This window comes from Physeter macrocephalus, chromosome 7 (genome assembly GCF_002837175.3).
Source record: "Physeter macrocephalus isolate SW-GA chromosome 7, ASM283717v5, whole genome shotgun sequence".
In the NCBI taxonomy this organism is placed as follows: domain Eukaryota; kingdom Metazoa; phylum Chordata; class Mammalia; order Artiodactyla; family Physeteridae; genus Physeter; species Physeter macrocephalus.
Genome location: NC_041220.1, coordinates 79513784 through 79524796, shown reverse-complemented (window position 1 = coordinate 79524796; position 11013 = coordinate 79513784). Strand labels below are relative to the sequence as shown.

Genomic DNA, 11013 nt, shown 5'->3' with positions numbered 1-11013 from the left:
GAAAAAAAAGATCCTTGATTGTTTCTCATTTTCCTCCTTTTCCCTTGGAGTAAATCAAGAATTCATTAAATATTGTTTAAAGTCAGAAAGATAACAAGACTCAAAATTTTTTCTTCAAAGAAAACAATAGAGTAAATAAGTAAACAGCATTCAAATATCAGTAACCAAACAGGCCCCCAATACAGCTTTAAGATAGTTTCATTTAACAGGGAAGTTTTACAACAGAAAAGCAGCTTCCTGAGAGGCACCCACTTCAAAAATAAATTATAGCTTAAATTATTACTGTATAGATTACACCTGATAAATGCAGAAATAATTAAATTTTTTCCTCCTTTCATGAACTGTGTAAGGTTAGTGCACAGTGGCTTACAAATTTCATATAATGGACTGTAAATCATCCACCATATTTAAATCATGTTTAAGTTTTCTTATATTAGACATTTTTATGGGAATAAAAACTTAGTAAACAATTACTTCATTTCTTCTTTCCTCCTTTTCTTTGCCACATAAGCCAGTTGTAGTGGATGATACAGATTTCAGCTGTAACTTGTAAAATATTCCAAAGGCTGTCACAGTCCCAGGAACTAGAGAAAACTGCCATCCACAAATAAACTACCAAAGTTAAGTGTAAATACAATGTGGTTCTAATTTTCTTTCATACAATCTCAGATAACCCCAAATAACTTTATAAATACCTTATTAAAAAAAATCTTTAAACCCATCAAAACTATTTAAAATATTTAAATGTAGAGATCTCAAATTTCCTTCAATCAGGCCAGAAATTATCACAAAAAGTATGATCACAGTTACAAACAGAATGAATGGAATGTTTAAGTTTAGGATAACCAAAAAAGCCCCATGTAACTTTTTAATGTATCATTTACTCAAATATAGGAAAGGTGATAACACAGGAAGCAAAAATAAGCTTGCAAGTGAAATTTCTAGAAGCTCATGAAAACAATACCATCCCATATTGCAGATGCAAAAGAAAAAACAGTTCTAATGGGGTTAAGAGTACTCTGGTCATCTTCGTTCATTTGGTCGTGCAAGGTGTTAACTATTTTTACTTCCCATATCCACAAAGTTAGTCCACAGGAGGGGCTGGAGGATCCTGTCCCTGGCATTAAAGAGAGAGAAATTATGAAATTGACTTCTTAAATCTCCCAGTGCAACCAGTCTAACACATACAGTAAGAATTGAGCAGCAATGCCCCTCACCTTCCCATCCCAAATCATATACTTATTTGGACCTCTTGTACGTTTTTGCACTAGGGAGCACTAGATTTTTTTTTTTTTCTTTTCGGTACATGGGCCTCTCACTACTGCGGCCTCTTCTGCTGCGGAGCACGGGCCCCGGATGCGCAGGCCCAGCGGCCATGGCTCACAGGCCCAGCCGCTCCAAGGCATGTGGGATCTTCCCGGACCGGGGCACGAACCCATGTCCCCTGCATCGGCAGGCGGACTCCCAACCACTGCGCCACCAGGGAAGCCCCGGGAGCACTAGATTAACACTGTGATTCACCGATGTTTGTCTCTTTCTTCCCTGTAGCATGGAAGAAAGGAAAACTTTGTAACAGTGATATTGACTTAGGTAAAAGTGCTCTCCCTGACAGCTCCAGAGGTGATATTTAAACCAATCAAGGTAGTCTCATCCCTCTTGCTAAGGTGACTGAGTACAGTACAATCAAAGTGAAGCTGAAGACTTATATTTCTCACTACAGAATGTCAGTCAATGAGGAAGTATGTGGCACCAGTTGCAACTGGCAGCCGCCCTATAGGGACCAGAAAGGGAACCCACATTGGAATAAAGCTAATGGTCTGAGGAAAGAACCCGGGTCTTTGATGATGCTGTTAAACTTTCTAAACATTGATCCTACCTCTGGATTTTTTAATGTGTAAACCAATAAAGCCAATTACTTAAACCAGGCTGAACAGATTTTTGTTACTTGTAATAGAAAGCTTCTGAACTGTAAAGGAAAGAGCAGACCTTTTAGGACTCTTCAGGAAGATTCCATTTATTTACTCGGACATGCTATATGAGGCCCTAGTTGAGGATAATGAATTTTTCTATTTGGAATCAGTCAATATGTTTTCTTGCTTATTCCTAGAGCTGTGGGACTATTATTTTTAGAACTTCTGGTCTACAATGAACTAAGGTTCAGGGGACTGTCACTTTTGAATGGCTTCTAATTGAGTTGGGTTTCTTTAGTTCCAAACATTGAGGATGTTGCTCTTTGATATGAAAGTAATAAAACTGTGCACAGAAAGTAAGAAAAAAGGCTTAGGAGAAAGCACTTTATCAAGACAATATACAAGCTGTTTTATGGATACCCTCCTCTCCAAGAAAACCCTAAAATAAATTTAAGGCATTTTATACAGTGTTAATGATACCTTCTTTCTTAACTAAAGTCAGCATGCTACATGTATAAATGTTTTAATCCTAAAAAAAACCCAAAGCACTGACCAGTTAACACTGCACATTTGCTTTCTCCTGTATAAGCAATTGGTCTAACCAAACTTCTTTTTAATAGTAACAACAAAGGACTGGGGAAAAGTAGCAATTATTTTAGGTTGGAGAAGGGAATTAGTGGGATAATTTGGTGTTCAACAAGTAAATCCATCATGGAAATACTTTTAGAGGTAATATCCAAATCAAATGGGAAAGAAAAAAATATAAACACTAGTTCTGAAAATGATTAAAGGAATCCTTTAATGGAGGCTCTATCAAAAACTCCCTGTTGGGTCACTTTATCATAATTTCAGTTAGGTTCTAAAAATGGCTGTAATCATGACTGTCAAGATTTATCAACATGAATGATTCCTACCTCTCCTTTTGCCAGCTCAGTTGACCTACTGTGATGCAGAACTGGAAGAATGAAGTTGAGAGAAATAGGATGGGAAAACAGGTTTAGCCAGATAGGCTCAGTGTCTCTGTTGTATTTCATAGTGAGGACAGAAGGGGAGAAAATGAAGAATGTGTGTGTAGAAACATTTGAACTGTAGCTAGTAAGAGAATTTGGGGAGCTGGAAGCATACGAGGTAAGGGATCAACTGTGAAGTGGATAGAACTGGGTAGTGGAAGACTGAGATTTGAGAAATACTGCTGTGGATTATTACGAACTGGATCATTTTTTATGTTTCTCACATGAGTAAAGATTGGAATTCACCTTAAAATGATTTGGGGGCTACGGGTCTGTACTTCTCTCTAAATGTGACTCCACGAAGGCTAAGCCATTTGAGGTTTCAAGATTTACTAGGACTACACAGGAAGAACTTACTCCGTGAGCTAAATCTTCCTTTTGCTAATTCAGATATTTCCATCAAAACAAACTCCTCCCCTTTCCCAGGCCACACACATCCCCCCACCCCAAAACATTTCTAATCCACAACACTTACATTATGAGGACTGGTTGGTTTTCCAGTTAGGTTGGATCCTCTTAGATTAGGAGGTCTCAGTAGAAACAATATCACTGCAATAACCATCCAGGCCATCAAGATCATGGTAATACTGATGCCATTATCACTAGGGGGTCCCGGTACTAAAGACAAACAGAAAATGTATTTGCAACAAAAACTGTAGAAAAATTATAATATTGTTAGATAAATGTAAAAACAAATCCTAATGTTTAAATAGCAACTTCAAAAATTATATTATATAAAAAAATGCATTACTAATTTTAAGAATTATTAAATATTACAGCTTCAATTTCCCTTTCCTCCTGTGAGGAAATCTAAATGGTAAATGGTGTAAAATACTCATAAGCCAGAGCCTATTAAATAAAGATTTTTAATAGTATAGTAGTTCTTAATATTTTGGGGCAATAGAATCCTTTGAGAATTTGATAAAAAAAGGACTCTCTTTCCACTGTAAGAATCCATGTATACACATTCAATAATTTTGCATATAATTGCAGAAGATTCATGGACCCACAAAGCCACCAATCCATAGATATGCTGAGATCTACAGAACTCAGGTTAAGACCACACGACACACAGTTAAGACACTCTAGGGGTGAGGAGATTATGCATTTTAATTACAGAAGTAGCATGAAAAAATAACAGCTTAAGGAAAAAGGGACATCCATGTTGTATAATATATGAATTAATATCCCTTTATGACATTCTCAAACAAATAGATATTAATTTGGCATTCTTTTTTGCAAAAAGAATTTGGATTCAGATCTAGATATTATAGTCTATGCCTTTATCAAGAGAAAAAAGTCAGGTTTCTGTGTAGGTATCAGTCTTTCCAGCTCCTTAAAGCAGCTATATCTTAAATATTTATTTCAGAATAACAAGTACCTAGCACAGTGCCTAGTTCATGGTAAGAACTTAACAAATTTCTAATAAATGAAATGTATATTAGAGAACTCAAAGTATCAAAAGTCAAAATTCTAGAAGATTAGATTTAAATAGCCTGTCAAGACTATGTATAAATGTTTGGTTTTGGTCTCACTACTTCAGGAAAAAGTAAAAGAAATCCACACAAGATTCTGAAACTAAGCAGATGCATTATGCATTACATTGAGGTCCACGGGCCCAGGGCCGAGGTGGCACTGCTGAGGCCAAAGGGGACAAAGTCAAGCAAAGAGCTGAGCTATCCCAAGAGCAGACTGGAGAGGAACCTAGTCTCTGTTCCAATCCAATCACTTCTCCAGGAACAAGTAACACAGTACTCAGGGGTCATCAATTTGCAATGCTTATCACACAATGAATCAGCATTTCCCCCCTCCATATCCATATTCACTCCTTTCCTTGTTCCCTCCTATTATATGCGCCTCCCTTCATAACTAAAAACCAATTTCTCCACTTAAGTTTTGGATCACATCACTCTTGCAGAAATTTATCCATTATCCTCTCTCTTGTGAATTATTCAACACCCTCTTCTCCACTGCAGCCATCCTTAAACATGATAAAGTTTCTCCCATATTTAAAAAATATATATATCCCTCCCTCAACCTCTTTCTCTGTCCAGCTATCAAAGCTAACCTCTTGAGAGTGGTCTATATTTACATCTACACTTCACTACCTCCCATTCACTCCTTAGGTTGGCATCTACCTCCATCAACATTCAAACAACTCTTTGAAAGGTCACCTATGACACCTGCAGGCTGCTAAACCTAATGGGTAATTTCAATCCTCATTTTCCATGACCATGCTCTCCTTAAAACACTTTCTTCCTTTGTATTCTGTGCCATTACCACTGCCAGATTTTCTTTCTAACACTTAGCCACTCCTTTACATGCTCATTTTCCTCTTCCTGGTTTTTACATTTTGGAATTCCTCATGGTCAGTTTTAGGTTCCCTTCTCTTCTTTCTCTGCATACTATCATCCTCACCTGTGGCTTCACTTACCTTCTGTATGCAGACCACACCTAAATTTATATTCAGCCCCAACTTCCCTGAACTTCAAAGCCAGTATCCAATTATCTATCTACATCAGTAGTTCTCTATTTTTTTTTTAAATCTTCGTATCAATAGTTCCTAAACTGTGGTGTACTGTAGAGCCAATGCTTCTTAAAAAGGTACCTGAATCCCACCTCGCACTTAACATACTCAATATCCCAAACTAAAATCACGAGCATCTCCCCTGCCCCATCCTCTATGCCCTACCAAACTGGATTTCTAGCCATCCAACTGCCTAGGCCAGAAACCTATGAAAACACCTTTTATTCCCTCAGTGACCCTCTATTTAACCCATCATGAAGTTTCTGTCGAGTGATATTTAGGAAGTAAATATTTACTTCCTAAATATCACTCAAGTCTGTCCACTTTTAGCTCTGTGCCCACACTTGCTCAAGCTACCATCACTTCTTGTCCGGTCTCTTAACTGATCTCCCCATACCTACTCTTGCCTCCTCTAATTCTGTCCTTTACGCTGCTCCAAGAATGGTATTTTTTTTTAAATCAAATACTATTATTTTTATTACTAAATAATAGCTAAAAGTTGAGTGGTTACTTTGAACCAGGCATTCTCTCTTAATCCCTTTTAACAATTTTTTCTTTTTTTTTTTTGGCCACACCTGGAGGCTTGTTGGATCTTAGTTCCCCAACCAGGGATTGAACCCCAGACACCGCAGTGAAAGCGCCGAGTCCTAACCACTGGACTGCCAGGGAGTTCCTCAACAATCTTATTTTATGGTCGGGACTATCATATCTTCATTTGATAAATGAGGAAACTGAGGAAATGTGGGGGTTAAATCCCAATGTCATACAGTTGGCACGTGGCAAAGCTGGGATTTAAATACAGTGGTCTCATTCCATAGACTGTGCTCTTAACCTCTTTGCTATGTCATAATCTCTGACAGTATCACATTAGAAGACAGATCCCTGAAAATTATTACTCCTACGGATAGTAAAATTGTAAAATACAGGGAACTTCCCTGGTGGCACAGTGGTTAAGAATCTGCCTGCCAATGCAGGGGACAAGGGTTCGAGCCCTGGTCCGGGAAGATCCCACATGCCACGGAGCAACTAAGCCCATGCACCACAACTACCGAGCCCGAGTGCCACAACTACTGAAGCCCACATGCTCTAGGGCTCGCGTGCCACAACTACTGAGCCCATGCACCTAGAGCCCGTGCTCCGCAACAAGAGAAGCCACTGCAATGAGAAGCCCACGCACCGCAACTAGAGAAAGCCCACGAGCAGCAACGAAGACCCAACGCAGCCAAAAAATAAAATTAAATTAAAAAAATAAAAATTGGAAAATACAGATTTTAATAGAATTTTGATAAATAAACTTATAACTAGTTGTTAGGTAAAACTAGGTTATTTAAAGGTAGTCAGAGAAAGATAACTGTGCCTTCTATACATGATCACTTCTTATAGTGCCCTCTCAGAAGTAAAATGCTAGATTAATTGTACAGACCAGAAGTGTAAGCCCAACGCCAATTCTTACGTTATTCAATTTGGAAAATGGGTCCCTTACTTTTTGATACTCTTCACAGGTAGAAGATTGTGAAGCTTCAGAGAGTTAAACCCCAGATCACAAATTTACTAATGCCTATTTCTAGACAAAGCAACCCTGACAAAATGCCCACTCCATTTTAAGACTCTCATAGTGATAATATGACTCCTAGTTCCCCATAACTGTCTCCTAGCTTGGTTCCTATTTCAGCCTTTCCTTCCTGCATACTGCTGCCAAAAAAGTCTGCTTAAAAAACACTGCTCTTAACACATCTCTGCTGGCTAACCCAGTGACTCACTTTCCACCGCTACTGCTTCAACTCTGAACTCTTCAGCCTGGCCTTTCCTCATCAGATGTGGCCCTACTCATCAATATTACCTCTTACCATTTCTCAGAAAAAACATCCCCTGCTCTAGTCAACCCCATTCCTTCTTCCTTCTTTAGCCAGTGGTTCCCTGGCCTGCCTGCCCATCAGAATAGCCTGTGATGACACCAATGCCACAGTTTCCAAGGCCCTGCCTCACATCATCTAATTCAGGAGCAGCTCAGGGGTGGGGTCAGGAATCAACAATATTTTTAAAGCTTTCCAAACGAATCTGATGCAATAGTTCAATGCTAGTTTGGCTAACAGCACTTGCCAACTTTGCACTCAGTCCTTCTGGGGACTGATTATTTTTCCCCATCTGGCATGATATTACAACTAATCTCATTTAACTACACCCCTCTCTCGTCTGTAAAAAAAATCTCCGTTTTCTCTGCCCACTCTTTCCTTTCTTCTCTAGGCTAGTGTAGCACTTCTAGTTTGAAGGAATGGTTTCCTACTTCTCCTAATTAGGTCATTAACTTTTTAAGAACTGAGACCATCTCATAGCTGTTTGACTCCACCACCTCTTAGATATATAATCTTTGTGCCTCGATTTCCTTATCTGTGAAATGGAAATATTACAATCACCTCATAGGGTAGTTAGAAAGACAGTAGAGAGAAATGGTCAGTACATGGAAAGCAGCACAATGCCTGGTACACAGTAGGTATTCAATAAACATCAACCATTATCAATCTGTGCTCTAGTTAAAATCAGTATTAGGATCAACTAGAGCACAGAAAAGACTGAGTGCAGAAAATTCCTTGTGTGAATAGCTAGGCTGGATAAGATGGTGAAGTGAGAATGAAAAAGGGTCAGATACAAATGGTAAGAGGATGAAAGAAGCACAACACTTGGCGACTGCCTGGACTGGTTACAGTAGGAGGAGGAAGAAAAAGTAAGGGTGCCTCTAAAATTTCTGCAGGGTGGTAGTATGCAGAATTCTCCACTTAAAAGGCCAAATGGATGCAGGTTTGACCTGACTTCCCAGGTTTGACCTGACCTCCCAGGTTTGATAAGAGCATTTCTCTTATTCTCTAATAACTTAAGGCCCATCTCAGAATAAAGGACAATAGCTGAACCAATTATAGTCGAACCTCTTGATCACAGTCAATGTTTTTCTGTTTACAGCAGTAGCACAAACTTAAGATTGGCTCTAGAATGTACTTTCACACGGACATACTGTGCAAGGTTATTAACAAAAAACTGGAAACAGACCTAAACGTCTGCTAAGAGTGTCTGATTAAGAAATTATGGTATATCTCTCTCCTGTGTTTCCCCATCCTGCGTCTCCTCAGGGTGCACTATGGGGGACTGGTGGTGGCTGCAGTGTCTGATGGCAGGCATCCTATTTCTATGCTGAGTTCCCTCAGGGCTCACCCTCAGGCAGCTGTAATGTGATGGCCTGATGGCTGGAACATCCTTTGTTTATTGAATTGGTAGGCAACATTTTTTTTCATTGATAAGGTGCATATTCAAGGAATGATTTATATGAACTCAGGCTCTTGCATCTTCCCATACAAAGAAAAGCACTGACTTCATTAACTTGAGATGTCTGTTTTTCTTTTTTTTTTTTCTTTCTTTCTTTTTTTTTTGCTGTGCCACACAGCATGTGGGATCTTGGTTCCCCAACCATGGATCGAACCCACACCCCCTGCATTGGAAGCCTGGAGTCTTCACCACTGGACCACCAGGGAAGTCCCTGTTTTTCTTTAATTAACAATAATCTTTTGATGTTCCTACTACCTGGTTTCTTGCAAAAGCTCCTATATATCCTGGCTCCTCCCTTACCTCTTCAGAGCAGTCCCTCAGAGTCATCTGAGAGGCTGTCTTCCAGGCTTAAGTCCTCAGCAAGTCTATCAAATAAAACGTAATTCTCAAAAAAAAAAAAAAAAAAAAAAAAAAGAAATTATGGTATATCTGTAAAATGGAATACTATGAAGCTATAAAACAATGTTGAGGGAAGTCTCCATGAGATATGCTATTTTTTTTTTTTTTTTTTTTTTTGTGGTACACGGGCCTCTCACTGTTGTGGCCTTTCCCATTGCGGAGCACAGGCTCCGGACGCGCAGGCTCAGCAGCCATGGCTCACAGGCCCAGCCGCTCCGCGGCATGTGGGATCTTCCCAGACCGGGGCACGAACCCGTGTCCCCTGCATCGGCAGGCAGACTCTCAACCACTGCGCCACCGGGGAAACCCGATATGCTATTTTTTGACAGAGGAAAAAAAAGCAGGTGAAAAACACTGTGTACTAAGAAAGGGGGGCAAATAATAAATATTTTGCCTGTACATGCATAAAGAAATTCTGGAAAGCTACATAGAAGGCCAATAATACCTAGAGATAGGACTTGGTTAGATGGGAGAATATGAGTAGGAAGACACCTTTTCACTATACACTAATTAACTTCTTGATTTCTGAACTATATATAAAAACATTGAATTGAATGAAGCAAAAACAGTAAACCTAAAATGTCTTGGGATTGGAGACACTGGGTATCTGAACTGACTTAGACTTTTTGAAATATCCAGGAATAGGGATGAATGTGGTCACTATAGGCTTTCTGTGATTATTCACAGTCCCTTATGACAAGATCTACTTCTTCGTGAAGTCTCAGAACAGGCATGCTACTCAAACTCCCCGACACAGCATGCGGCTAATACAAACAAATACCAGGAGTAGCTATTTTAAAGTCAACACAGAGAGCTGAAAGGGCCTTTGAGTGAGCTGGCCACTATGGTTTTTATTGTGACAACTGTTTGGCACTAAATAGTCTAAATATTGGGTTTCCCTGGTGGCGCAGTGGTTGGGAGTCCGCCTGCTGATGCAGGGGACATGGGTTCGTGCCCGGTCCGGGAAGATCCCACATGCTGCGGAGCGGCTGGGCCGGTAAGCGATGGCCGCTGAGCCTGCGCGTCCGGAGCCTGTGCTCTGCAACTGGAGAGGCCACAACAGTGAGAGGCCCGCGTACAGCCAAAAAAAAAAAAAAAAAAAAAATTCTAAATATTAATGTAGTGCCAAGTAATCTAGATATTAAGAAGCACAATCACATGCGGGATATAAAGTCTGTTCCCCTCACTGCCTAGGAATTAATTGCCTTAAGAGGGTAAATACTTTTTACTCTATGGTCTAGAAAAATGTCAAATCATAAAAATGTAAAAGGACTTTGTACACCAAAATACAGGGTTCCATTTTGCTCAAGGGTTAGTAAGTCTTTGGTTACAAGAAAAAGTATTATAAATAAGATGTCAAATGGAACATTCACAATGAAGCTATTAACCTAGCTGGACACCAGGAAGATGAAAGAGAGAGAGGCTCTAAGAGCTGGCAGATCCTGAGGGATTATTTCTATAAACATATATAGGTTTCCAGTGGGAAAAGCAGAAACAGAACAGCAGTGAAAGTGGACAGTGCACCAGCAGGCTTTAACCCTGTGATTTTGGAGTTGTATACAGTAATAACAATATCCTCAGAACATCTACCCATCTTTTGATTTACTCCAAAATTAAATTAGCAATAGAGCTGGTTTCCACAACTCTTTATCTGAAAGACAGTCTTTCAGAAGAGTGGGCAGACTCATTCTATGCAGCTCTAGAGAACAAAACTGTGGGTAGGGCTTCCCTGGTGGCGCAGTGGTTGAGAGTCCACCTGCCGATGCAGGGGACGCGGGTTCATGCCCTGGTCCGGGAGGATCCCACATACCGCGGAGCGGCTGGGCCCGTGAGCCATGGCTGCTGAGCCTGC

General features: G+C 39.9%; 1 protein-coding gene across 2 annotated transcripts in view; it reads right to left on the bottom strand.

The window, feature by feature from the left end:
* Window positions 1-397: 397 nt before the first annotated feature.
* Window positions 398-11013, bottom strand: part of SMIM14 (small integral membrane protein 14) — a 65162-nt gene continuing 54546 nt past the window's right edge. For both annotated transcript variants that reach the window (XM_007113879.4, XM_007113880.3), the window contains exons 4-5: window positions 3396-3538; window positions 398-1117 (exon numbers count right to left, since the gene is read on the bottom strand). In XM_007113879.4, the coding sequence (XP_007113941.1) occupies window positions 1085-1117; window positions 3396-3538 (176 nt within the window). In that variant the 3' untranslated portion in view covers window positions 398-1084. The remainder of the gene's footprint in view (window positions 1118-3395; window positions 3539-11013) is intronic.